Source organism: Podarcis cretensis (assembly GCF_951804945.1).
Source record: "Podarcis cretensis genome assembly, chromosome: 1".
NCBI lineage: Eukaryota > Metazoa > Chordata > Lepidosauria > Squamata > Lacertidae > Podarcis > Podarcis cretensis.
The window spans coordinates 82,011,472-82,038,315 of record NC_137170.1 but is presented as its reverse complement, the minus strand read 5'-3'; the positions used below and the strand labels follow the sequence as shown (position 1 = coordinate 82,038,315).

The 26,844-nt window shown below is 44.2% G+C and overlaps 1 protein-coding gene across 1 annotated transcript; it reads left to right on the top strand.

Moving 5' to 3' along the window:
- The first annotated feature begins 916 nt into the window (after positions 1 to 916).
- Positions 917 to 26,228, top strand: LOC307204745 (acyl-CoA 6-desaturase-like). The gene is made up of 12 exons (XM_079956636.1): positions 917 to 1,663; positions 7,204 to 7,314; positions 10,793 to 10,990; positions 11,531 to 11,632; positions 13,761 to 13,886; positions 17,056 to 17,116; positions 18,235 to 18,311; positions 18,519 to 18,616; positions 20,240 to 20,336; positions 21,361 to 21,440; positions 22,187 to 22,312; positions 23,612 to 26,228. The coding sequence occupies exons 1-12, from the start codon at positions 1,457 to 1,459 to the stop codon at positions 23,661 to 23,663; spliced, it is 1,335 nt and encodes a 444-aa protein (XP_079812762.1). The 5' UTR covers positions 917 to 1,456; the 3' UTR covers positions 23,664 to 26,228.
- Positions 26,229 to 26,844: the final 616 nt, after the last annotated feature.

Sequence of the window (26,844 nt, the reverse complement as noted above, 5' to 3'; positions counted from 1 at the left end):
TGTCCTTGTGAGCTGCAAAGTGAAAAAGACCCTGTGGGGATCAAAATGCCTAATCAACAATTTAAAACTACACTTTTACCTCTCATAGCTTGTTTATAAGTGAGGGAAAGGTTTTTCAGTGACAACAAATGAAGGGTGATCCATGGTGAAAACATTTGTTTTACCTTCCTGGGAAAGTGGCAAAGGTCCGAATTTATGATGTTTCCCCTGCCTCCAGGGAAGACATGCATGAGGTGCTGCAATGTGACATGTATTTATGGCAAAATACATAACATTGCAGTCACATGGAAATGGGTGTGGTTGTGACAGCCTTCTGGTGGCCATGCGTTTTTAACAGAAAAAACCAGCACCCTATCACTTTTTGTACTTGATATAAGCAACTTGACATTAAAAAAAATTAGGGGAAAAAACCCCTTTGTTTCACTCATGTAAGTGCAATCAGAAAAAAATGTCTAAAAAACCAACCTTGCTCATTTTGTTATGCAAACATACAGGAAAATATTTATGGATCCTGAACTGAAATTGCCTAAATCTTGAGTTAAGTTACCTACCTAAAGGTCTGAATAAAGAAGGGCCACCCTGCAGCATATATTTTACAAGTTGGTATTATTGATAGACAATCCTGGGAGAACTGCCAAGATCTCCTAGTTGGGGAGATAAGACACTGACATGAGGAGCAGATTGGGACTCTCTTAGGCTGAAGATAGCGGGTAGGCAAATCTGCATAATTGTAAAAACTCTTCTTCGTTTTGTGTGTGTGTGGAATCTTTTCAGGAAGCCGGCTGTCCTGAGTTATGACAGCTTCGTTTCTTGTGCCAATTTTGGAGACAAAGATAGGCGCGTTGGCGGAAGGCGCGAAGCTTTCCTTGAGGCGCGCGCGCGCTCGCTCCTCGTGCCTGATGCTGCCTCGGTGGCGCCCTCGGGGTCGCCTCTGAGAAGAGACCTGGGCCAGCGCCGCGAGCCCCGCGCAAGCACTGCGGCGGCGGCCCGCTTCACAATATCAAGGCTTCTTCAAGTTTTAAGCTGAGGTCAGCCGGCCTTCACCTTCGAAAGATTAGCGCCAGCCAATGGCAGAGCCCCGCTTGGCCGGCGGAGAGCGGCGATTGGAGGAGGAGCTCTGCTGATTACCCTCCGGAATCCTCGTCGGTGATTCATGGAATGGGATGGAGAGGCTGAGGTTCCCCCCTGGCTGGCTGGCGCAGGGATTATTTGCGAGGGAAAAGTCCGCCGCTGCAGCCTAGGGGGCACTTCAGAGCAGGCGGCGGAGCCGGCAGAAATTACACAAGGGCTGGCAGGCGGCAAGGCGAAGACAAAGAGCACGCGGAGGGGGCGGCGTGGAGGGGGGGCGGCGCAGTGGGTGAGTTAAACCGGAGCGGAGAGGCGGGGAGCCTTTCGCTTCGCAGGATCGCCAGCAAGCGCGAAGCCGAGCCGTCGAAGCAGCGCGCCGAAGCCGGTCATGGGGAAAGGCGAGGAGCAGGGCGGGATGTGCGCGGAGCGGGAGGCGCCGAGCCCCTCGTACACCTGGGAGGAGATCCAGAAGCACAACGTGCACACGGACAAGTGGCTGGTGATCGAGCGGAAAGTGTACAACATCACCCAATGGGCCAAGCGACACCCGGGGGGGCTGCGCGTGATCAGCCACTACGCCGGCGAAGATGCCACGGTAAGGGGCTCCGGCTGCCGGTGCCGCTGGCAGGGCGCAAATGGCTGCTGCCGCCCGGCTCCTGCGCCGCCGCTCACCTGCTGCTGCTGCTGCTTTGAAGAAGGGAGGGAACCGGCGGCGGCAGCCGCTGCAGGGCTGGCAAATCCGCAGCGCGGAGCTCGCTGCAGCCGCAGGGCTGGCAGGAACCGCCGTTTGACATGAAACGGGGACTGGATGCAAAGAGGGAATGGGGTGCTTGCAAGCTGGAAGGTTGCCGGCGGCTGGGAGGCTGCAGAAGGAGCATTGTAGCAATGCAAGAGCGGGGAGGAGAGAGGTTTGCCTGCAGGCCGGCCAAAGAGCTGCGCTCGGGTGGCTCTTTCTGCAAGGGGTTTTTCCCTGAGACTCCCCACCCCCCACGTAAGGAAAGGAGCTGGTGGCGTCCTCCCCTCGCCCGGCAGCTGCTTCTGCAGCTAGTGGTTGGCTAGCCTCATTCCACCCCCCCCCCCGACCGGGCTCCTGTTTCAGTAACGGCAGCAGAGGAGGCATAGCGGCGGCGGGAAGGAGCAAAACCAGGATGCCTTTGCAAGATTAGTAGCTGCGGCTCCTGAAAGCGCAAGCTGCAGGGGAGCAGCCGGCCAGCGGAGGCATCCTGCTTCCCAAAGTGGCCAGTCAGATCATGTCTCTGAGGAGCCCACAGGCTGGACATGGGCACAAGAGTTGCAGCTCTCCCCAGCTGCTATTCCCTAGCGACTGGACTCCTGAGGCCCGCTGGTCCTGGAGGGAGTCTGTCTGCTGGGGGCCTTATTCTCCATGCATTTGTCTCTACCCCCCCTTTTTTTTAAGCCACCGTAGTTGGGGGTCCTTCTCACATGTTGTGATAGTATTCCATAGTTTAACCATACAAGCTTCGAAGAAGCACTTTTGTCTACCCAGGTTCTGGTTAACTGGATTACGCCAGGAGAAGAAAGGTTTGGGGAAAGTGGCCAACTAGATGCCTGTGGGAAACAAGTTGTATAAGTGTGTGTGTGTGAGAGAGAGAGATGAATGAAGCGGTAGAGGGAAGACATAGCAGAGAGGAGGTCAAGCTGTGCTGCTCCTCACTTCTGACTTTAGCCCTGTTCACCGCTTGCATGCGCCCCTGATCACTTTCCCTCAAGTGAATGTGGACCTCAGCTTCAAAAAGTTTGCCCTAACTGCATCCCATTAAGATAATTGTATACTGCTGTGTCTATTTGACCAGACTTCCTTTATGCCCACCTTTCTATGTGTTCCAGCTGCATTTTCTGCTCTGGAAACCTTTCCTCAGGTGAATGTGGTTTGTAGTTACCTGATGATGAAGGAAAGCCTCTTTGCATGTGCTCAGAGGCACTGTTTTGTACTTTCTTCTTCCATCCTATTTTTGAAACTGAGGGCAGGGGAAGTATTCTGGACCTGAGAGGCACTGAGGACAAATCCTAAATGTGTTACAGCTGGTTGTGATCACTCATGGGAAAGTGAAGCACCCTGGCAATACTCAGAGCATCATTATTGTTTTCCATCATCCCTATTGATCATACTGCTTGGGGTTGATGGGAGTCCAGCATACCTGGAGGGCTACAGGTTCCCAGCTTTATTCTCAGGCTAAGCCCCGGTATCTAAAACAGATCTTCAAAAGTGAGGATGAAATCACACATTCATGTAATGCAGCAAAGTCCACCTTCAGAGGTGGCAGGTGAGTATGCCTTTTGTTCTCCACCCTTCTACATGCATGTCAGACAGCATGTGTACCAGTAACTTCTAGGAGTGTATTTGCAAACAGTTGTGTTAATCAAAAGCAGCCACAGGCCTTCACATATAGAGAAAATGTGAATCTGTATCGAGTCATGGCTCTATTAAGTCTCTCTTGTGCTTCTCCATTGGTTGTGTGTGTCTGTCATACGGGATGAACAAGAATTGTAGCCAGAACGGATGTTTTTGGCCAGGTACCTTGGCTGCATGTTTCTGGCTGTGGTTACTTCTGTCCACTGTCTATAAAGCACTCGCTGCATTTTGTGTTCTTGGGAAGAACTACATGCTTTCAACTTGTCATTCTTCGTAACACAGCCATCATGTATTAAAATCAATTGGTCCAGATGTCCTGCCAATCTGCAAGTTTTATTGTTAAATCATTTACATTGTAATTTTCATTTCCCACTCATCTCTGAACTTCCCAAACCGAAACACATAGTGATTCTATTGTCTTTGTTGTCTTAAATCACAGTGGGGTTTTTCAAAGCAACATTTAAAAAGAAGACTGAAGAGACACAATGAGCTGAAATGTCTGGATTGTGTGATTCTGTGGAGCAACGTTTTAAAAACAAATTACCTCCTTTATTTTATGTATTGTTGTGCTTCTTAGTCTCAAAGCAACTTAACAATATATATATGAAGTCAAATAAAAACCAGGAAATTTAAACACAGTGTACAATACAAAATAATTAAAATGCTCATCCAACACAATAAGGTTAAAACCTATCTCATATCAGTAAAAGGTAAGCACCACAGTAGAAGCTGGTATAACTACCAAAGGCTTAGGCAGATAAAAATGTCTTGGCCTGGCCCATAAAAACCAAGGCACCAGGCATGTTTCCCTGGGGAGAACATTCCACACAAGGAAGAACCACTACCCAAAAGGCCTGTTCTCATGTGACCACCTTCCGCAGCTCCGTTGGATAAGGCACATAAAGAAGGGTCTTTGATGAAGATTGTTTGCTCTGAGCGGATTCATATTGGGAGAGGCAGCCTTTGCGGTATTGTGGTCCTGAGCTGCATATGGCTTGATAGGTTAAAACTAGCACTTAATTGAATTGGGAAACTCATCAGTAGCCAGTGCAGTCAGGCCAGAATCAGTGTAATGTGCTCAGACCTTCTGGACCAAGTCAGTAATCTTGTGACTGCATACTACACTAGCTGTAGTTTCCAAAGTGTCTTCAAAGGCTGCCCAGTGTAAAATGCATTGCAGTAAACTAACCTAGAGGTTACCAGATATGACAGTTTCCCAACTTGCAGAAGCAAGTTTGATGGCTCCCAGCTTTTGTCACTGGTTTAGCTGCATTCTAGGATTTCATGAATGCTCTTTCTCCCAAATGTTGTACATCCACTACAAAGCTATCAGTCTCATGAACCAGCACATGTGGAAGTGTTTGTACTTATGGGGGGTGGGGGGACACACAGAGCCAAATCTGCAGCATCATGTTCTTTCAAGTGTATTGTTGAAGGTGACCATTGCTTGCTTGCTTGCCACCATAATTCAGTTTGAACTTCAGGAGTGTGGTGACAGGCCTGATCACCTTCTTTAGGATGTTGCAAGCTAGTTTTTCATTTTGGGTGAGGCAATGATAGAGACTTACGGTACCTTGTATATATACACACACAAACACACACACAGTTTGAGCAGGTAGCAAGGAAGCTGATAGTGCAAGCCCCAAAGTCACATCGAGCCCTTGAAGCTTCCGCCAGCCAATTCCAAGACCATAGGACTGTCTCCTGTTTGGCCAGGTTCAGACTGCATAAACCCTTACTGCAAGTGTGACTTCATTCACAGTGCATTTTTGAAGCCATTTAGTGCTTCCCAAGGAGATGCCACTGTTGCTTGCCATCTGCTAGCAATGTGTTCAAGAACCTAGAAAGAGATGGATATCTGTTCAACAAAATAGCATGGCTGCTTTGCAAAGAAAATGTGGTGTGCATGCAGTATATGAGTCTGACATATAAGTCAGAAGGGCCTATGACCCCAGAATATGATCCCAGTAGAGGACTTGCCAGGTCCTTTAATCCAGTGCTAGCAAGGTACGGTTACTGGGTTGTAATGAAGACCATTAGTCGGTTCCCAGGAGGCTCAAATTTTCCCTAGCATTAAACAGTGCTTATCCAGTATCTTTTGTAAGGCCAATTGTCATCTCCCTAAACACTTAGCTGTTTCTTTGGTGGGCATTGTGTGACTCAGCAGCAAGCTTCCCTGCCCCCCCCCCCAATCCCACAACCTTTCATTTTCCTTCCAAGCCACTGTACCATTTGTTTGGGGTATCAGAGGGGGCTGAAGTATGTGGAAAGGGTTTCTTTCCTTCGCTTTTTTCAGGTTTATACTCGTTTCAAAAGGAGGAGGAAGAAGTCCAGTGATGCTGCATCCAGTGTTTTGACAGGGAGTGGCACAAAGGGCCTGCCCACATAATGGTTGTCTACACTCCCCTTGTTTGGCTTTATATTATACAGTGCAGATAGCTCTCTCACATCTGATCCTCTTGCAGTGACAGTAGGAGTTTTGTGCTGCAGGCTGAAAATTGTGCTCCAGTACCCCCAACAACGCCTGTTCACCACATGGAAAAATTTGGTACCAATTAAAGGTGAAGCCTTCATTTCATGTAGACTCTGGAAGTTAATGAGCACACCAAAATGTTCATCGTCTGGGTGCGCCCAGCCTTAGATTATGTTGCCGCAAGGTGAATTAGCAATGCACAACTTTAAGCAAGAGTGTTGTCTGCTGGGAATTAGGAAGGAGTTAGGGATTTTATATGGCTCTAGGGGAAGATAAGGAGTTGGAAATTTCCCTCAGTTACAAATCCTTTAGGCTTATGCACATGCTTGTTCGTTTCTTGATGACTGCAGATTCAGGTAGCAGCTTGCACACAGAGATCACATTTCTGTGTGCCTCACATTTATGCTTTAATAGCTATCCTTATCTGTATATTATTTCCTATCTTGTTTTCTCCTTTCCAGCATTTTCTAATTTATTTTCTCCTTGTCCCCTGTTCCAGTGCTTTCCCCAAGTGAATTAAGCTGCTGAAGCTAATGTTACTAATTAAGGTTTCCTTTTTTTCCATAAGCAAGGACAACAAAGGACTCATTAGAGACAATGACTTGAGTCAGACCAGTCCCTAGGAATAAAGCACCGCAAGATTAGGATTCCTAGTTCTGCCACCCACTCACTCTTTGGCTGTGAAAATATCATGTTGCTTTCTGTTTGCTTATCTACTAATAATTATGCTGAGAGATGGAGATTTTCAATGTTATATACTATTTTGTGTGTGTGTGTTTGTTTTGGGAATGTATAATCAGAAGGAATATTGTTTGATTCCTACAATAAGGCCCCGTCTGCACAATACATATGAACCAGTATCGCCACCTTAAAGTCATGGCTTCCCCTAAAACAGGCATCCCCAAACTTGGCCTTCCAGATGTTTTGGGACTATAATTCCTATCATCCCTGACCACTGCTCCTGTTAGCTAGGGGTGATGGGAGTTGTAGTCCCAAAACATCTGGAGGGCCGAGTTTGGGGATGCCTGCCCTAAAGTGTAGTTTGTTAAGGGTGCTGAGACTTGTTGGGAGACCCCAATTCCCCTCACAGAGCTACAATTCCCAGAGTTCCCTGAGAAGAGGGATTGGTTATCAAACCACTATGGGAATTTGCTCTGCACTGGCTCATCTATAAGGATTATTGCATGTAGAAAGAAGTTTCTGGATTCTAAGGGGAAAATGATTATGAGAGATAAGGAAGAGTGGGTAACAGCTCTTTGAACAGCAGTTGTGTATTTCTTCATTCTAGGATGCATTTAAGGCCTTTCACCCTGATCCTGTATTTGTGAGAAAGTTTCTTAAGCCATTATTGATTGGAGAACTTGCCCCAGGAGAACCCAGCCAAGACAGAGGCCAGAACGTGAGTAAGAGCAATTTTTCCTATATGTTCAGTGAATATTTGAAGGACGGCACTGAGCTGTTTGCAGAAGGGCTTTCAAACAGCCCTCTGGTTTTCAGAGGTTCAAGGAGCAGTGCTGGGAGGGAGAAGTGCTTTTCATAACCATGGTTTCAATGGAAACCACTTTCCCCTCTTGGAGCAATGTTCCCGCCACCCATCAACTGATGGACGATGAAAGCGTGTCTAGCTCCAGCAAAGGAGCAAACAGGAGTTCCCCTTAAAGTGCCCATTGTTCCTTTAAGGCTCTGTCCTTACTTGCCTCACACCTAATGTCATATATTATGTCAAGTGCCAAAACAACCTTGCGACCCAAATAGGGATGCCTAGTAGGCCAAGTTTGGCCCACAGGCTGGAGGGTCTGCACCCCTGATCTAGAGTCAGTTTTCCTTTTTGTGTTTTACTCTACATTAGTATCTCTCATGAGCTAGTTCTGTAAAGTGTGTCACAATATTTGAAGTGGTGCTTTGGAGGACAAACAATCACTGGAGAATGAAGAATTGCACTGAGTGTCGGAAGGGGAGTATCTTACAGACAATCCAGCCTATCCCAGGCAAATCTGTTTAAAAGCTGAAATTATTTATCCCATGGGAGAAACTTGGCGAAGATGAATTAGTAGGGCTGCCATTTGCTTTTTGAAATATTATAACCCTAGCCTGGCTTCTGCAAAGTGCAGTCCTACCTCACAAGCTCTGGGAGTTCTTTGTATGTGGATAGGCATGAACCAGTGACAGTGGCATGCGCTTGGAGGCTGCAGGCACAAATCCGAATTTTTCCTGCAAAGTAATCTACCTTGAGACTGCACAGATATACTGATCAGAGTTTAAACTAGTCTGTGGATACCCAAGAAAGAAAAGAGGATAACAGTAGAAAACACAGAAAATATCAGCACAGTGATTATGCCATAACGCCAGATTCAGGGTTTCTGTGTAGACATTTCTATAGGGTCATAAAATACATTATAGGATTGAGGTGTCAAAGAAAGCATAGAACATTGATTCATCTGAGGATTAAATACTACCATCCAGAACTGTATCAAGGGTTGTAATACGGTGGATATTTGACACTGTAGGCCAATAGGAAGAACTGATACTGCAAGACTTCTTGGGTTTCAGCTTGCCTTTGCTTTATTTGAACTGAGGTACTATGCCCCTGGAGTCTACTGCTACCTCCTTTTGCTGTATGTGCAAAAAAAAAAAAAGGTTTTAGGGAAGGTGGAATATTTAGTAAACTTCAGGTTTAGAGGTTTCCCTTTTCTCAAATGCGCTTAGGACAATGTAAGTCCAACCTACCAACATTGACTTTGCTTAATAAATGCTGTATCTTAGAATCCTCCAAAAATAACTAGAAGAATGATTTGATGGAAAATTATGACGATAATTCCACCACCACCCAAGGTCACACAGGCTGTAAAAAAAAGAAAAGAAAGAAAAGGAATGGTAAAGAATAAAGCATGAGGCGGACACAAGTTTGCAATTAACTTTCCATTTGAAAGCCATCCCTAGCTATTAGATGAGCTGTTTTGTTAGATGCCTTAATGAGGAACGGGGGAGGGACACATCTCCAGAGACATGTGGCTTCAGGGGTGCTTCTGACTGCCTTTAATGTGCAGATATTTATTATTTATTTATTAAGCTTATTAGTCGCTAGTCACCCTAAGGTCTCCAAGCGACTTAACATTAAACAAAAATATATGCAAATGCCATACAATGGGGGGGGGGTTGTGATAAAGATAAATGTAGTCCTGAAGAAAGCAGGCTGCAAGAAACAAGCAGGGAGAGAGAAGCGGGGGCCGGGGGACACTATTAGAAAATAAAAAGGGAAACACCAGAATATGGGAAGGCTGGAGGGAGACGACATACGAAGACGAGAGACAGGAAAAGGAGCCTGCTGGAAATAAACCTGTGACTTTTACACACACAGAGAGAGAGAGAGCATGAGAGCTTGAGAGAAAGATTAGCTGAGTTGCTGTTATGTCACAGAATCAATATTCTGAAGAAAAACCTCACACAAGGCCTAGGTATAGAAGAGGAGGCAAGGAGGAGGCAGGGGGAGTGTTGCAAAGAAACGAAGAGTCCTGAATGTAAATTTACCAAGTAACATAAAATGTCCAGAGAATTTTCATGGGCCTGTAAGGAGCCTGTTCCCAGTACAACTGGCCACATAACCAAACCAGTCGTCCATATATATTCCAAACGGATAGGAAACCAGCCATGCGTGGATCTCTCATAATCTGAAATTTTGAGCTCTGGCCTGGAGGGCAGCTTTGCAAACAGGATCCACAGATGCCTTTCCCATCGGGCCTCACGTCGCCATGTCACTCAGGATCCCTCAAATCCCAAACGCTCCGGCTATCAATTATTCAGGCACTTCGTCCCACTTGGCTGATTGCAAAAGGAAGCCCTTTCTGCCGCCTCTCGTTCTTGGATGGCTGCATTGATGACAGCCAGCCAGTGTCTAAACATTAACCTGCAGGTGCCTCGTGAGCTGCTTTCCCTCAGGAACACCACTCTGCAGAGCTCAGGGCTTCCTATGCCAAAGGGAATAGCGGTTCAGACTACATTTCAGCAGGCAGCAGGGTTTCCTAGAAAGCTTATCAGAGACTCTTCCATGAGGAGTTCAGTACTGTAATGGCAGACCAGATTTTGTAAAAGAAATCTTGACCTCCCCTAGCAAGGTGCAAAGCAGAAGACCAGATTTTTTTCAATGAATCCAGGGACACTTTTCAACTTCAATGGAATTTGTCAGGGGACTGATTTGTAAATCCGGGGACTGTCCCTGGGAAACGGGGACGTCTGGTAACCTTACTCTAGGGTGCATTCACAGTCGGTGCGGTGCAGTGACAAACCCTGAGAGTCTTGGATGATTTTCGCTGCAAACAGAGGCTGTGCTGTTCCAAAATATATTCCCGCAGAAAGGGGTATTTTGGAAAACAAATTGGGGCTGCAGGCAGGGGCAGTTGGAAAACGGTTGAGTTTTATGCTGCAGTATTGCCACAGTTTTGCGGAACTGAGTTTGCATAACTGTCTACAGACTCCTCCTCTCCCCTCCGCTTCGCCCCAGTTTCCTTAGGAAACTTCAGCATTGTACCCTTGCCAAGGTTATAATGGCCCTTTCTTGTGTAGTTTTTGGGTTATTATTGTTTTTTAAAGGAGGGGGAAAATAGACAAAATAAATTGGGGTGGGTGTGTGGAAATGGCAGGCACTTCCTTCACTCATGGATGGGCTTTTCTGGATGTTTGTGTGTGGGAGGATCTGTTTTGTGTTCTTTCTCATCGAGAGAGATGCATTTGTACAGAGAGGGAGAGCCATCTTGCTGTTGCCAAAAATGCTGGCATATAATTTTCTTTTACATAATTTGCAATCCAGAAAAAATTAGTGTGCCTTAGCCCCTTTGGTATCAAGAGGACCTCTTTTAATATCATTTTTTTCTACTTTGCAGTCTCAATTGGTGGAAGATTTCCGTGCCCTGAGGAAGACAGCAGAAGATATGAACTTATTTCAAGCGGATCCTGTGTTTTTTTCTCTTTACTTGGGTCACATTCTTGTGATGGAGGCTCTGGCTTGGCTTATGGTTTCATACTGTGGTACTAACTGGATTACAACCTTCCTCCTTGCTATCATCCTTGCAGTTTCCCAGGTGAAACTTTGTTCTATGGATATTGAGTGGGCAGTCACCTGCCTCCTAGTTCATCCATGCCTTGAAAGTTGCATACTGTTACTGCTTCAAAAAGGCACTGAAGATAGCATGAAACAACTTGTAACTTAATAATTGCCAATCGTTACCAGAAGGGTGGGCCATCTTTAATACTGTGTTGTGTTTCATTCCCTATTACAATATTATAATACAACGGAATCAAATACCCTCAAAAAAATAAACTTACAATTTGTATTGTAATGAAACACAGTATGTAAGAAATAAAATAAGCAATAAAAGAACAATTTAAAAAACCATACAGCATCTAACACAACACATTATAATTGCTAGAACAGGCAGGGAAATCGTTAAGTGGTCCACAAAGCCCTGCAACAATTTTCAAGTGGTTCAGGGTGGGGAGAAGTTTGGGAACCATTGATGTAAAGGAAACTGAAGAGAAAGCACTTATAGTTAGGTTTTGATATAAAGTTTCTCTTAGGGGTGCCTTTTCTCTCTCTCATGATCATTCTCTTTCCTCCCAAGGCCCAGGCTGGATGGCTACAGCATGACTTTGGACACCTCTCTGTGTTTAAGAAGTCTACATGGAACCACTTAGTTCATAAGTTTGTGATTGGTCACTTGAAGGTAAGGTCATTTCCCATTGAGGAAATAACTGCAGTCAGAAATGATGGGGTTAAGGTTGCCATCTTTCTCCTGGCAGGACTGTGTCTTTAAAAACCTCTGAACTGACAAAGATCCCAAGTATCATGCATTCCCCATCACTGGGAAGTGCTGTTGGATTTCTGCCTGTCATGCAGCTTTTCAGGGAGCAGGACAAAAATAGCACAGTCTTAGCTGGAAACCAGTTTACTTCACTCTTCCAAGTGATAAAAAACAGTAAATTCTAGCTCTTGTGTCTGATTGCTTTAGCAAGGAATAATCTGAAATGAATCTATTCTAGATGAACAGGTTGTTGTGCCCACAGAGGGATACAGCTTGTGAACTGACATAAATGTGTCTCAAGCAATATACCGGTATATATATAAAAAAACCCTTCAAAATCTGAACCATTAGCCACAGTCAAACTTGTATGACTATATTATTCCCTTTAAGTTTGTTAAGGAATCCTGATGGAGAATGGTAGAATAACTAAAGGAACAAGACAAGGCTACCCGTTGTCACCTTCGTTGTTTATAATAGTTTTGGAAGTATTGGTGCAAAGAATAATATGTAATCAAGATATTAAAGGTATAAGAGTGGGACAGAGACAATATAAATTAAAAGCATTTGCAGACGATGTGCTGATATCTGTAGAAGATCCAATAGAGTCAATCCCGAAAGTATTACAAGAGATTTTTAAAAAATTGGCGAGGTAGCAGATTTTAAGGTTAATAAAGATAAAACCAAACTTTTTACAAATAAACTGTAAGCAGATAAGAACACTGGCAGTATTATTGTAATAATTTGCAGTTTTATAAGAGTATACATGTAAAGTAGATGAATAAATGAGCAAATTAAGTTAATTTGGATATGCAGAAAATATTAAAAATAAATCTAAGGAACTGCAGAAAAAGGGGGAAGGAAGTCATGTTTTGAAATATTAAAATGATTGTAAAATCATTTAAAGGTATAAAATTGAAAAAAATAATGGAATCAGTGTGTGGACATTCAGGATCAAAGCATGTCTCACCTGTTTTACCACAAAGTGCGGGATTTTATAAATTCAGAACTCAGAAGCTGGAAGATCTGAGTCCAAGAGATTTAACAATAAATACAATGAGTTTAGAGGCTCAAGAGCTCAGGATGAGGAAATCAGTTCTTGCAAGAATCCATTAATAGGCTGAAGAGCTATGGCAGAAGATAAGGATCGAGCCAATAATAGTTACCACCTTTTTAACCAACAGAGGGCCTGCGCCTGAAAGGCAGAAATTCAACAGATCTAGCCAGCCAATCACAGCTAAGAACCACCAACTTGAAATACTCCAGGAAAATCAGTAGTATGTCACCTAGGGCTGTCAACTCCCCCCCCCCCCCCCGGCTCCTGTGCCTTTAGCAGCAACCTGACACACAGATGGAAAGCAGATTAAGCTTTTCCTGGTGTGGAGATAAAGTGTCAGGAAAAGCTTTGTTGCTGCAGTTACCAGGCAACTGTTAAAGATACAGAGCAGCAAGACTAGCATCACCTGGAATGGACATTCATGGCCATTCTTTTGAGTGCCTCCTTTCAGATTATCATTCAAGATCACAAACCATGGAGCAGTAAGGAATGCTGGCTGGAGCAGTTTATCCTTGCCACATAAAACCCAGATAAGGCTTTAGGGACTGGCTAGCTAATTTCTCGATAATGCCCACATTGTTTGCCCCAAGCTGTAGGCTTCCTTGCTTTCCTCTGGGGACCTCCAGGGTCTATGAATAGGGTGTTGTACTTGCTTTCCATAAACATGGCCTGGGGCTGGAATTGAAAGCTTCTTTGTGAGCAAAGGCTTTCTGTCTGTCCTGAGTTTTTGGAAATGATCTGGAGCAGCCCCAGCAGCCAGCTTGCCTACCAGGCCAGTGATGAGCAGCAAGCTGGCCTTCTGGTCCGCCGCTTTAAATTGGTACTCAAACCTCAAGAGGAAAAAGGAGCTAAGAGTTCGAGGGAGCCAAACTGACTATTGTACCTAGTTCCTAGCCCCTTTCATTATTATAATATTGCATGGCATCTTTTTGTGTACACGAATGCATTGAAAAAGCAGAGTTCCCCATGTACCGTGCAAATCTTTTCTTCCTGCAGGGCGCCTCAGCAAACTGGTGGAATCACCGTCACTTCCAGCACCATGCGAAACCAAACATCTTCAAGAAGGATCCGGACGTGAACATGGTGCACCTCTTTGTCCTGGGAGACACGCAGCCTGTCGAGGTAAGAAGAGGGGGTGTGAAATCAAGTTGCATTTACACTGAAGCTCTTTGTTTCCAAAAGTTGGGAACCCACTTCGCATGTTTGTGGGGGGACGGGAACCCAGCGCAGTTATGTGGCACCTCAGTGACTAGCAAACAAGAGGGGCAAAACTCTTTCACAGGCCAGTTTATATGGACTTTGTGACTGGTCAAGTTTTGTAGGGAAAAACTGTCTAATCCGTGGCTTAATACTGACCCCACCAGTTTTAGGACTCTGAATTTCATACCAGTTGGATATGAATTAAATGCTATGGGTTGTATCAAACAAAGCTGTCTCATTAGTGCGAAGACTTCCACCTATGCAATGGGACTTCCTCTCCCTTTCCTCTCCTTGTAAGTCTCTTGCCTGCCCCCATCGGTTCTGGAGGATTGGGGGCATGCAAGGAGAGGGGAGGGGGAGGAAGTCCTGTTGCATAGCGGAACCCCTTGTGCTAATAATCGGATGACTTCATTAGGCACAACCTTGGATTTGGATGACAGAGCCAATGACTCCAATGACTCGGAGACTATCCACGAACAACAATAACAACAGAATGGTTTTATTATTATATTAGTTATAGGCTGCTTTTCAGGGCTAGCCCGCCCAAGGCAGATCACAACACATTAAGACACAAATTATTAAAACCATAAAATCATAATCTACAGTACAGCACATCTGAAAACATGATGTTTGGCACAGCATCACCAGAAGAAAACTGACCTATCTTCATCCAAAAGCTGACCGGGGGGGGGGGGGGGAGTCTTTAGAGTTCTCCTAAAAACCAGTCACATCTCATGTTGAAGGCAGTTTCATTCATGTATGGAACTGGCCATTTGGTGCTACTGTGAGGCCATCCTTGCTACTATCATACTTCCATGTGATAGCAAAGCTGGCTTCTCTACGTGGCTGGTTTGCAGAAGACTCACCTAGAATGAAGCTGCACTAATAAAATAATAATAATAAATTTATTTATTTATTTATACATACCCCACCCATCTGGCTGGGTTTCCCCAGCCACTCTAGGCAGCTTCCAACAGATTAATAATAATAATAATAATAATGTGATAAAACATCAAACATTAAAAACTTCCCTAAACAGGGAAAGCTCACTGCCTGCTTTGAGGACTGGATCTTGCCAATATTGTCTACACTGACTGGCAGTTGCTGTTCAAGATTTCAGATGGGGGATATTCCCAGCCCTGCCTAGAGATGCTGGGGGTTGAAACAGAGACCTCCTGCATTCAAGGTCAGATGCTCCCCCACTCTTAGATGTGCACTTATCCTCAGCTAAAGATGTGACTTGCAAGAGCACGCCTGCACCTTTAATATGAGAACCACCTCTAAGAAAACAGGAAATAGACCTCCTATAGGTGGGAAAGAAAAGGGGGCAATAAGATGTTATTCTTTGATACTTTTTTTTTTTTTTTTTTTTTTTTGATAATGTTGGGGCGCTGCAGCTGTATGTTATCCTTTTGACGGGTTGTTTTCTTGGAACACAAGTTTGCTCTGGTTCAGAAGTGCAAAGAATGATCTTCAGCCAATAATAACCAGAAATAAACATAGTTTTCAGCGGAGCTCTGCAAAATGGTTGCCACAGCAACCCTCTGTGTGCTGTTGCATCACATACTAAGAAGATGCTTGCCGTTAAATCCAAAGCCTCAGCCAGGAGGAGTGCACTGGATATTTTCAAAGTAAACAGAGGATGGGGCAAACTGGGCATGGTTGTGTACAGGTTGTACCTTGTGTCGTAGAGGAATGCTGTTTGATCATGGTGTCTAGAGCGCTGCGTGCCCTTGAGGAACACCGCTTGATTTGGCCTGGTTCATTATGTTCAAACAAAATTAACAATGGAGCTATGCCAACCTTCAACACTGGGCCATTTCAAAGCTGATAATTGTAGCCTTATCAACAGGTGCCTGAATTTGCTTGCGCTCTTCTTAGCATTGTACCTATCAGATTGTGAGCCTGCTGGCACGGACCGTACAACATGCAACATTTAAAAATAATATCATTATTTATAAATGGTGATTATGATCATAATAACAACAGCAATAAAAACTGAAAAATGATTTAGCAGCACACAGAAACTTGTGAAAAGGAAGAGGCTGGTTTTCCTTTCTTTCATGGACATAACTGTCAGCATATCATCCAGTTGGAACTTGTCTAAAGTCCATCTAAGCAGAAAATTGGCATTTATCTGACCTTTGCGAAGGCGAAGCAATCGGTTTGAGCCAGCAGGCTCAAGAAATATGTGTGCTGTTTTCCAACTATGAACCTTTAAAAGAAAGTGGTGTCATTTCAGTTTTTCAAAAAATTGAGGAAAGAGCCACCATACAGTGAACTGTGGAGAATGGTGAATGAGTTCTGCCATCCCCACTATGCATAGAGCCTAGGCATAAAGATCCCATCTTGCTAAAACCATGGTTTTGGCAGCCCAGAATGATTGTTGGGGACACATTCTCCTCCCTTGGCCCCCCCCTTCCATTTTCCCCTCCCATACACTGGGCGGGGTATAAATAATAAGATTATGGTGGTGGTGATGATGATGATGATGACTTGTTGCCTGATGGCAGTTCTTACTTACCACAGCTGACAAGAAAAGTGGATATTTAAAAACCTGACTGTAAATACCGTATTTACTTGAATCTAATGTGCACCTTTTTTGGCCAAATTACAATGCAAAAATTAAGGTGCGCATTTACATTTGCCAGCATATACTCTCTTTTTTTTGTTGTTTCAAGGTTTTGAAAATACGGTATTAGGGGTTCTTGCGGGGGGTGGGGTGGGGGAATTATAGCAGAAATGAAATGTAATAACAAGTGGGCTTAAATGAGTGAATATAATCCTCTATCATCAGAAAAAAGCTTACAATATTAATCTGATACAAATACAATTTCAAACAATAAAAAATCAATATAACAACAATACAAGAAGCACAATGACAATTTAAATAGGAGTCCACTAAAACAAAGGCAATTATAATCAGACTTGCTCCTAGGCAACGTACCTAGGATTGTAACCTTAACAGGCTTTCTGAAAGAGGAAGGCTTCAAAGTACACCTAAAAGCCCTAAAATGAAAGGGAGCTTGGCAAATCTCCCTGGAAAGTTAGTTCCACACTGAGAAGGCCCCTTTTTCCTCTTTTTCCTCAGTATGGAAAGAAGAAGCTGAAATACTTCCCATATAACCATCAGCATGAATACTTCTTTTTTGGTGAGTATCTCTATTTCCTTCTTTCGCTTTCCTACATGTAGGTGCAGGCAGGAGCCTGCTTGTAATTCCTTTGTGATCAAACAGTTATTCTTTATTTCCTAACAAACCCCACCCTGTGTAGGTATTAAGATCCCTCCTGCTACATTTCTGATGTGCAGCAATAGGGTAGATCTCCTTTCATTCACTTCTGAGCGTTCATTGTATTCCATATTTGGAAACTCATAGAATCCAGTCAGAACCATGCCACATATTTTCTCTCTTGATTCTATCCTTTCTGCCATTGTTTCATTTTTATCCCACCCCTCCAACAAGAAACTCAAAGCAGTATACATGGTTCTTCTCCCCACGTACTCCATTTTATCCTCACAACAATCCTGCAATGTAGGTTAGGCTGAGAAGTTGTGACTGACTACATCCAGTGATCTTCACTGCTGAGTAGGGATTTGGACTCAGGTCTTGGGAGAGCTAGTCCAACTTGCTAACTACTACACCACACTAGCTGTTGTGGCATAAATGATGCAACTCCACACAACTCTATTAAAGAAAACATGGAGCTCCATCATATATTTTTTCCAGGATCTTGCAATGTGAAGAATAAATGTTATTGGTCTATAAACTCTAGTTAAACTAGGAACAAGCATCAAGAGATCCCTCCTGGGACTACAGCATTTTAGAGTGTAATTTTTAAGTATTCCACATGTTGTAAATTCTTTGTATCCAGAGAGCTAGCTATTCTAAAACTGAGGTGCTGGTTCCTACATACGGGGAATCATTTGTCCTAGTGGAGAATTGAAACTTGGCATTACCCACCTGCACTTTGAAGTGGTTCAGAATGCTAGTTAAAATGGGTGGTTGCTGTTTTCTAAATAGCTGAACTGGTTGTAAGTAGAAGCACTGGGTCTTTCTGGAACGGTACAGAGGTATCCTAGTCTCTTTAACATCTTGAGATGTTGGATAGAACACAGACCAAAACAGAATCTCTTGCTATGTTTTCCCAGAATGATAGCAATTTCCTCCAGACCCTAACTTTCATGTTAAGGTCATTGTCCAGCTGCAGGGTGCCATTTTATGTTTCATGCCTGCCTGCCTCCTCTAATGCCTTCTGGTTTTCCTTTCAGTTTTTCCACCTCTCCTCATTCCAGTTTACTTCCAAATGCAAATCTTCATGACCATGTTCAGACACAAATTCTGGGCGGTAAGTGAAAGATCCTCCATACCCTGCATTGCCTTCATTAAAACCCATTCATTCCATTGGAGTTGAATGGCCTGGGCCACTCCAAGGAGATCTTCCTGGGGGAAATGAAGAGGCATCTCTCTGCATATTCTGTGGAAGTGAGCACTGGTGAAAGGAGGGGGGCAGCAACCTCCCTTGCAACACGTAACCTCTTCCTTTTCTCCTTAGGACCTGGCCTGGGCCTTCAGTTACTACCTACGCTATTTCACCTTATATATCCCCTTCTATGGAGTTCTGGGATCCTTGTGTCTCCTCACCTTCGTCAGGTAAAGTTTCCCTCTTGCTGAACCTCCCCTTTCCAACAGTGGAACTAAGGAGTAGCCTAATCACACTGTTTCTACCTCTTTCAGTCATCCATCTTTGGTCTACTACGCTGTATTATCTTTGCTGACTTGTTCTACCTCAGGCTTTGCTGCATCCCATCTCTTCCCAACTTATTCCTCCCCCTTTTTTTAGCTCTCTTTTTCTGAGGGCAAGTTTCCCTGTGCTTGTTTACTGTACACCAAATGTTGTGCCGTGAATGCAGCCCAAGATCAGAGGGGCAGGAGTGCACAGTTTTCAAAAGTGCTTCGTTGGTTTTATTTATTCAAGAGCTCTCAAACATTCAACACATTCACACATGTTCTGCAGGGATTTAGTTACCAGAGATGGTCGCAAAGCATGTTTGGATCTGTTCTTTGAACTAGAAGGCTTTGGGATTGCATGGGAGGCCTCAGGATTCCAAGGTCTTTTCATGGCCACCCTCACCATGGTGCTTCTTGTTCTTAAGAATGCAAGTTCTTTTGCATGGATTTTCATGCCCCCACTGGGGTACCTCTAGGCAAATGAGTACAACTTTCCTGAAATGTGACATTCCTCTTCCAAGGAATGTGTTGCCATCCCATACTCCGGTATTTTAAATCCTGTTTATTTCTGATAGCCATCAGCAACTGTTCCTCTGATAATCTTTGCAAATAGCTCACATTCATTCCAAAAAAAACCCATTCATTTGTCTTCATTTATGCATTTCTGAATTGATCCTAGGACAAACAGTAATATTATTAAGGTAACAGTATGCAGGGTATATTAAAAAATATATCTTCAGACTCGTTGGATAAATGACAGTCCTATGAATCTGGTGAACTCCCTCCATTTAGCAGCCCTGTGCTTGAGGGGAATCTGGCAGTGTATCTGTCTTAGGCTGTTCAGATAAGCTCCCATTATCAAGTGAAAAAATAATCATGTACGAACCAGTCCTTTCTGCTACTATAATTGTCACTGATGAAATCCCTTGGAGAAGACACAAAAAAATGTCAAGCAGTCCAGTAGAAAATTCCAGTTTCACCTCCTTCCCCAGTACTGTTGCCAGGAGTAAATATGAGAAACACAGTCTGCTATGAAGCTGGGGTGCCTATTATTTGGGGGGTTTTATAGCCAGGTCACTTCTTCTTTGAGCTGCTTAAAATACAGGCTACCTGGATACAGCAGGGGCAGGGAATTGATGGCCAATAGATGTAGTTGGACTCCCACTAGTCACAGCCAGCATGGGCAGTGGCTAGGGATGATGGGAGCTGAAGCCCAACAACATTCTTTTATCCCAAATGAACAGCTGTCTTGTCTCTGCTTAGGATAGAAAATGAATATGCAAATTATTAAATAAGTAAATGGAAAGTGTCTCACAATATAGAAAGGCAGAGCAAAATGCCAATTACCCTTTCCACTGGAAAACCTAGCAACCGCTAAGATGTTTGTCTGTACAGAATGGGGGAGGCTCTCCTTTGATTATTCAGGCAAGATTTCCGTTTCCCCTGCACTAACGGAGCACAGTTTTGTCCAAGGATTAATCTATCCAGATATACAAGGCTGAATTGTGTGGTTTTTGTCTTTTTCCCCCCTTGTCCTTTTTTAAGGTTCATGGAAAGTCACTGGTTTGTATGGGTCACACAGATGAATCACATCCCAATGGAAATCGACAATGACAAGCACAGAGATTGGCTCAGTGCTCAGGTAAACTGGGTTGCTAAAGTCTGAACTGTTGAAATCTTGCACAGCCTTAATGAGACAGCAAGTGCCACTGAACTTGGTGGGATTTCTGGGATTGCACCGTGGGGGTTCTAAAATCATGCTGGAAAAAACTTAAGCCTTTGTGTCCGTGTCATGGGATTCTTCTAAAAATAAAGCTAACAGAGGAAGTTTGGTGCTGTGCAGGCAGATCAGTGGGAGTGGCAGATGGTCTCTGTCGATGCTCCCACACAGCACACAGCAGTTTCCCTTCTCCCCCTCCCAATAAGTGACTGCTACTGGTAGGCCATGTTCAGAGCAGCAGCAACCCTCCAATTGCTCCTGACCTCTGCCATAACTAACCCTTAAAATTACATTTTTGGTGGTAGATAGCTCGTTCCCCATTGATATATGGATGAATGTCATATTTCTGACAACTGCACTACAGACTTCCATGAAGTTCTTTGCTACCATCTATACAAGGTATATTTGAAGTGGCTCCAGACCACATGTTATAACTATTTCCAACGTTAGATTTATTGGTTCAGGCTTCCAAAACTGATGGGCCTGTTTAAGCATTGCAGTGGCCATGGGAAGAACATTTGCTTAAATTAGATGGCCCTCATTTAAACAAGAGGGCCACATGGAAGCCCTTGCACAATGACTATTATTTCTTAATTTATTAAACCTCTTTGTGCCAAATTGGGCTTCTTGGCAATTTTGAAAATATAAAAACCAGTGACACGAACTTTAAAATATAAACATTCATAATTAAAAGAGGGAATAAATCAATCCCCTTAAAACAACACAGCAATTAAAACCGGAGACTGGTAGGGAGATCAAGAGAATTCCTGTGTAAACAGGTGCAATCTGAGACTTCCTTGGATTGTGACTTTAGAGTAGAAGATGGCAGAATGGCATTAGAACCACAGACAGTGACAAGAGCAGTGCTTGTTATGAAATCCACTTGATCTGCTTCCAAGTCTGGGCTTCATTAAGATTCACTGTTTTGTCTCCTTGAATTCTGCAGTTGGCAGCTACCTGCAACATTGAACAATCCTTTTTCAACGACTGGTTCAGTGGACACCTGAACTTTCAAATAGAGCACCAGTAAGTATGCAATGTTTGGGCCTGAAGGAACTTTGCTAGAAAGAATAGACCCCATAAGATACAATAGAATCCCCCTGGGGGAACTGGAAACCCATAAAAAAGGAAGGGCGAAAAGCAGGGTAATTATTACCTTGTTGTTATTTTTGAAATCATTATTTCTATCCCACACTTGCACACTAAGTGGCTACAGTGCCTAACAGCAAAAGAACATAACATTACAATATGATTGAAATAAAACCCTGGTGTTAGATACAAAAAGCAGAAAACAATTGCTCATGATGTTTGGGTGACTTCTGCTAATGTTTCAGTGCTGGACTGTCTGCACTGACAACACACACACACACACACACACACACACACACACACACACACACACACCAGCACCAGCCATGCACTCAGGCAGCAGAGTGGGTTGGCAGAGCCTTGAGGGATGTACAGGGATGTTCACCTTCAAGCTACTAGATGAAGCGGCTACTTTTGAATGCCTTCCCATGTTTAAAAAATTACTGCAAGTAAAACCCAGCATCAGGGTCTAGGGTTCTAACCCAGCCTCCTCCATACAATGCTAGTTTTCTACCAGCAGAGACCATACACTTGTAGTCTGAAGTGGGTACAGTCCCTTCTTCCACTACTACATTTTGCTGCTTATTCCTGTAAGCAAACGTGCAAGGCAGTGCATTGCATTTCCCCAAGGACAGAGTCTATGGAGGCCTTCCTCAAGCTTTCTCCTTTCTGTTTTACCATAGCCTGTTTCCCACGATGCCGCGCCACAACTACCATAAGATAGCACCGTTGGTGAGGTCCCTCTGTGCCAAGTACAATGTCCCTTATGAAGAAAAGCCTATCATGAAAGCATTCTCAGACATTGTTGGGTAAGAGAACAGGCGGGGGTTTTCAGTGTGTTCACCTAGCGCATCTAGAAAATCTGGCAAGACATCGCAAGGCCTGTAGCCCATATCCTTGGCAGAACCTTCAACCAACTCAACTGCTGTGCAGACATTTGCCGCAGACATGTTTAGAGCTGGGAATTCTCTGCAAGTGAGCTTGGCCTGTGGACATTACCTTGCCTATTCCTTTTAAACCACAGTAGTTGCCATTGCTCAAGCCAGCCAGCTTTGCTAGGTTGTTGTGAAAGAGAAAAGGCAGAGCAAGATGAAATTGACAAATATAGCGTTTATGAAACAAATGATATGCTGGAACCTGGTAATGGAAGGAGAAAAGGAGGCAGCACTGGAATGCCAGGCACCTTAACAGGCATTTAAATGCTCCTGTGCAATCCATTGGAAGAACAGTCCAGGAAGACAATGTGCCTTGGTCATTAAATAACTATTGGAATTCACAATTTAAGTATAGGTTGTTATCAACATGCTCTATAAATCCAGATTTGGGAAGATGAGTATAGCCCTATTCATGTTTTTACTTGCATGTAGGGCACCCATGCAAGTAACATGCAAGGAGGGACGTGGATGGCGCTGTGGGTTAAACCACAGAGCCTAGGACTTGCCAATCAGAAGGTTGGCGGTTTGAATCCCCGCGATAGGGTGAGCTCCTGTTGCTCGGTCCCAGCTCCTGCCCACCTAGCAGTTAGAAAGCACGTCAAAGTGCAAGTAGATAAATATGTACCGCTCCGGTGGGAAGGTAAACGGCGTTTCCGTGCGCTGCTCTGGTTCGCCAGAAGCGGCTTAGTCATGCTGGCCACATGACCTGCAAGCTGTACGCCGGCTCCCTCGGCCAATAAAGCGAGATGAGCGCCGCAACCCCAGAGTTGGCCACGACTGGACCTAATGGTCAGGGGTCCCTTTACCTCTACCTAGGGCACACATATATAGCAAGAGGAGCAGGACTGCCGTTGACATTGCATCCACCCTTGACCTTTCCATGTTGATTGTGGAGGTCTGAAAGCGAGACTTTTCATGCAATCAGCTGCTCCTGCAGAGGGGCTGCATGTGAAGAGGACGCTCACACAATTGTGTGCCCTGCTTTCCAGCCCTCTGAATAGGTTGGGGGGGGGGGTGCAGCGACAGGAATGCAACACCTGAGACAGGACTGAGAAGCATGACCCCACCCCGTTGCTACATGCGAGTATCCTACGCACAAGTAAATGCAGGAACATGGCTCTAGAGACCATGCCAACACTGGAATGCCATGCCTCTCCTCTTCTTCCTCCACAGGTCGCTAAAGAAATCTGGAGCTCTCTGGTTGGATGCCTACCTCCATAAATGAAGCTGGGTTTCAACAAAGGGGAAGGTGTTAGGCAAAGGGGGGGGACTGGGGGCTGGGGGTGTTCACATATGTATTCTTATCGTCCAATTTCAGTGTGTATCTGTGTGTACACAGCTTGAAGGGAATTTCCTGTATTTTAAAATTGATGCTGGGGTGGGTTCAGGGGACCTATTTAAAATCAGAGAGGGTTTCAGACAGGTCAGTTAATGTCCATAGAATCTGAATGGAAAACGCTGATCTGAACACGTGATGGCTGAGAATTGGCCCAATTGGTTGGGGGGGGGTACTTTGAGAAGGGAGGGTGAGTGAAGAAGCAAATAGGCAGAGATACTCTCCTGTTCCTCTTCCTGAGACTTACTACTTACTATTATTACTGTCCCAGACTCTCAGGTACTTGATTCATCTACACAGATTTTATTTTTCAAAGCAGTCAAGCTTCTGCAGATGTTTGAATTGCAAAACAATCATGACTGGCTCTTTTTAACAGACTTGGGTCCCATTTCCCCTTAATGATGCTGAAACAAGAGGAGGGAAGGCAAGATAAGTTAATCATCGTGATAATATTCATTATTTGTGAAGTGCCTCTGAATGCAAAACTCAGATAAAATACAGGCCTTGCATCATAGGCTTACATAGAATCTTAGCGTTGGAAGGGACATTTGAGATCATCTCATCTGACTCTTGTTAGCCTCCAGCTGAGACAATAAATGCCAGAAGCATGTTTCTGAAAAACAACAACAACCACCCAGTAACAAAATATTGTCACCAATCTAATGGAGAATTACATTGGGGGATTCTCTGCTCTCGGCTTTTTCAAAAGGAGAACTCTGAAGCCCAGGTCCAAGCAGCTAAGCCAGGTCTGTCTCCTTTGCTCAGAGCTGGTCCTTTCCATGTATGCATGTACATGTATGCAGACCTTTCTCTCCAGTTGCCACACTGTTTGAACAAAATTCCATATACCGTACTTGTTTTGCCTTGACGTTTCTGCAGGCCACTTCCCATTCTCTGCAATGGGGTGTAGTTCCCATTCGCCCTGGGTCAGCTAGCCTGATCCAACTAGGGACCACGTGTGCAAGGAAGCAGGCTTTCCAATTTGTGCTCCTCACCAGATAGGGGATGGTGCACTTAAATGGCTGCTGCATGCATGATTCACCAGTCAGGTCTGCGCATATGCAGTTCCAGGGCAAAAGCAGACCGGGCTTCGGGATGAGAAGCAGGCGCCATCTGTTTAGTCTTCCCCCACTTTTACCAGCCTGGGCAGCTGACTAGCTTTATTCAGAGCTGCACGTGTGCGTGGGCTTTAATTGGGCCACTGCGTTCTGGGCCCACGGGAGCATTCTGCCTCTAGTCTCAGATGTAATATCTGAGGGTCTGTCATGAAACAAGGTACTCTCTACAGCTGGTAGCGACTTGCTTTAAAGATCAAGATTTGTTTCTGGATCCGTTAACAGTGACAAGATCCCAGGTAACTCATGTACAGTGTTGCTATATAGTTCAACCACCTTAGGTGATTTTCCTTCTTCTTTGCAGCCTTGTCTAGCTCATTATCTCAGTTAAACTAGCTCAGATATTTAGGAAGCATGCCTCTTGCCATCCATGCAAAAGTCTGTTGGTCATATGTGGAAATACCCAGGTCACTCTTGGGGCAGCAATTAAGTGTGTTGGGACAGTGGAGGAGGCCTAGGTTCACTCAGCAATGAAGTTTGCAGGGTGACTTGAGGCCAGTCATTTTCTCTCACCCTAATTTGCATCACAGGAATGTGAGGAAGAAAATGGAATAAGCCCACATATACTACCCTGAGCTCCTTGGAGGAATGGCAGGATATAAATAAAATAAATACACCCATGAGAACGTGCTTCCAGGGGTTTCTGGGAGTGCTCTCATGGGCAACCAGTTTATTCAGTGAGCCAGCTCAATGGGCCAGAACCATGAGATATGTGAATGAGGCATGTATCTTCAAAGATGGTTTCTGGGACTTTCCCCACAGTTCATGGATCTTATACTTTCTGCCGACAATTCTAGCGCTGTAAATAAAGTACACTGTTCATCCACTTTTTCTACTAATGACCACATTTAAATGCCAGTGGGCCATTAGTAGAAAGACACCTTGCTGCCCATACCCAGTGAAATTTTGGGTTAGTCCTTACTAACTAAAAGTTAATGAGATTGCAATTATTTCCGCTTCTAATGCCTATTCAGTGCCTCTTGACTATTTGGCAGGTAATATAAATCTTACTTGCCACCAAGTATGTGTAGCTACCATACTTTATTCAGTAGCATTTCTACTGAGGATCTGGAAACCCCTGGTTCCAGAACTAAAAGGAACATTCCATATTTTATAACCTTGATACTTAATATAGGAAGTAAAAACCAGAGTGTTAATAGCACAACTACATATTGCCTTAATCGACCTGGACATAATCAAGCCAAACTTGAGTATTAAACAAAAAACACAACTGAGCAGTTTAAGCATGTAATTAAGTATTGAATCATTACATAAGTGCTTAGGTTTGGCTGATTCATGCCCTCTGCCTCTTTCTGGTTCCATGAATGCAGTGCTTTTTTATTATTATTAAAAAAACGATGTGCCAGTATTCATAAATTGATAAAAGTGCCGTGGGTGCCAGCACAAAATGGCTGCCATGGGCAGCAAAGAAAAGAGGTGCTGGTGCTCCAAACCAGTCAGTACTGTCACAAAAAAGCCCTGCATGAATGTATTTCAATTTCTCTGCTCCAGCAGGAATAACCACCCAAAAATGTACTGTAGCATCTCCTATGCAGTCTTCCAAGATGAAAGCTCATTTGGTCTGAAGTTTTCTGATTTTCTTGTGGTTCTGTTTGCCCAACCTTTGGTTCCAGAACAAATTCTATCATACCTGTTGCAGCTTTCTACCTTGTTTTGCTCCACCCCAGCACTTTCTAATCTTGTATTCCATCCTGCTCATTAACTTGGAACAAGTGCTTAAATGTTCTCTTTTTCAAATGACATTTCAGTCCCTGCCTAATCTAACATCAAAATCCCCCACTCAAGGAAAGTTGTTTGTAAAAAAAAATTTAAAAAAATGGGACAATATTTATTTATTCTGATCACAGGCCAAGGTGGTGCTATGTCGTTCCCAGGCAGTCACCCACCCAGGCGCTGACCAGACTCAGAGCTGCTTAGCCGTCTGTATAATGCAT

Bases quoted from the DNA above. Each gene is read 5' to 3' on its own strand.
- LOC307204745 (XM_079956636.1), top strand. From the start codon at position 1,457: ATGGGGAAAGGCGAGGAGCAGGGCGGGATGTGCGCGGAGCGGGAGGCG. The intron at 20,337-21,360 runs GTAAACTGGGTT...TGAATTCTGCAG, and splicing joins GAGATTGGCTCAGTGCTCAG to TTGGCAGCTACCTGCAACAT. The intron at 21,441-22,186 runs GTAAGTATGCAA...GTTTTACCATAG, and splicing joins AACTTTCAAATAGAGCACCA to CCTGTTTCCCACGATGCCGC.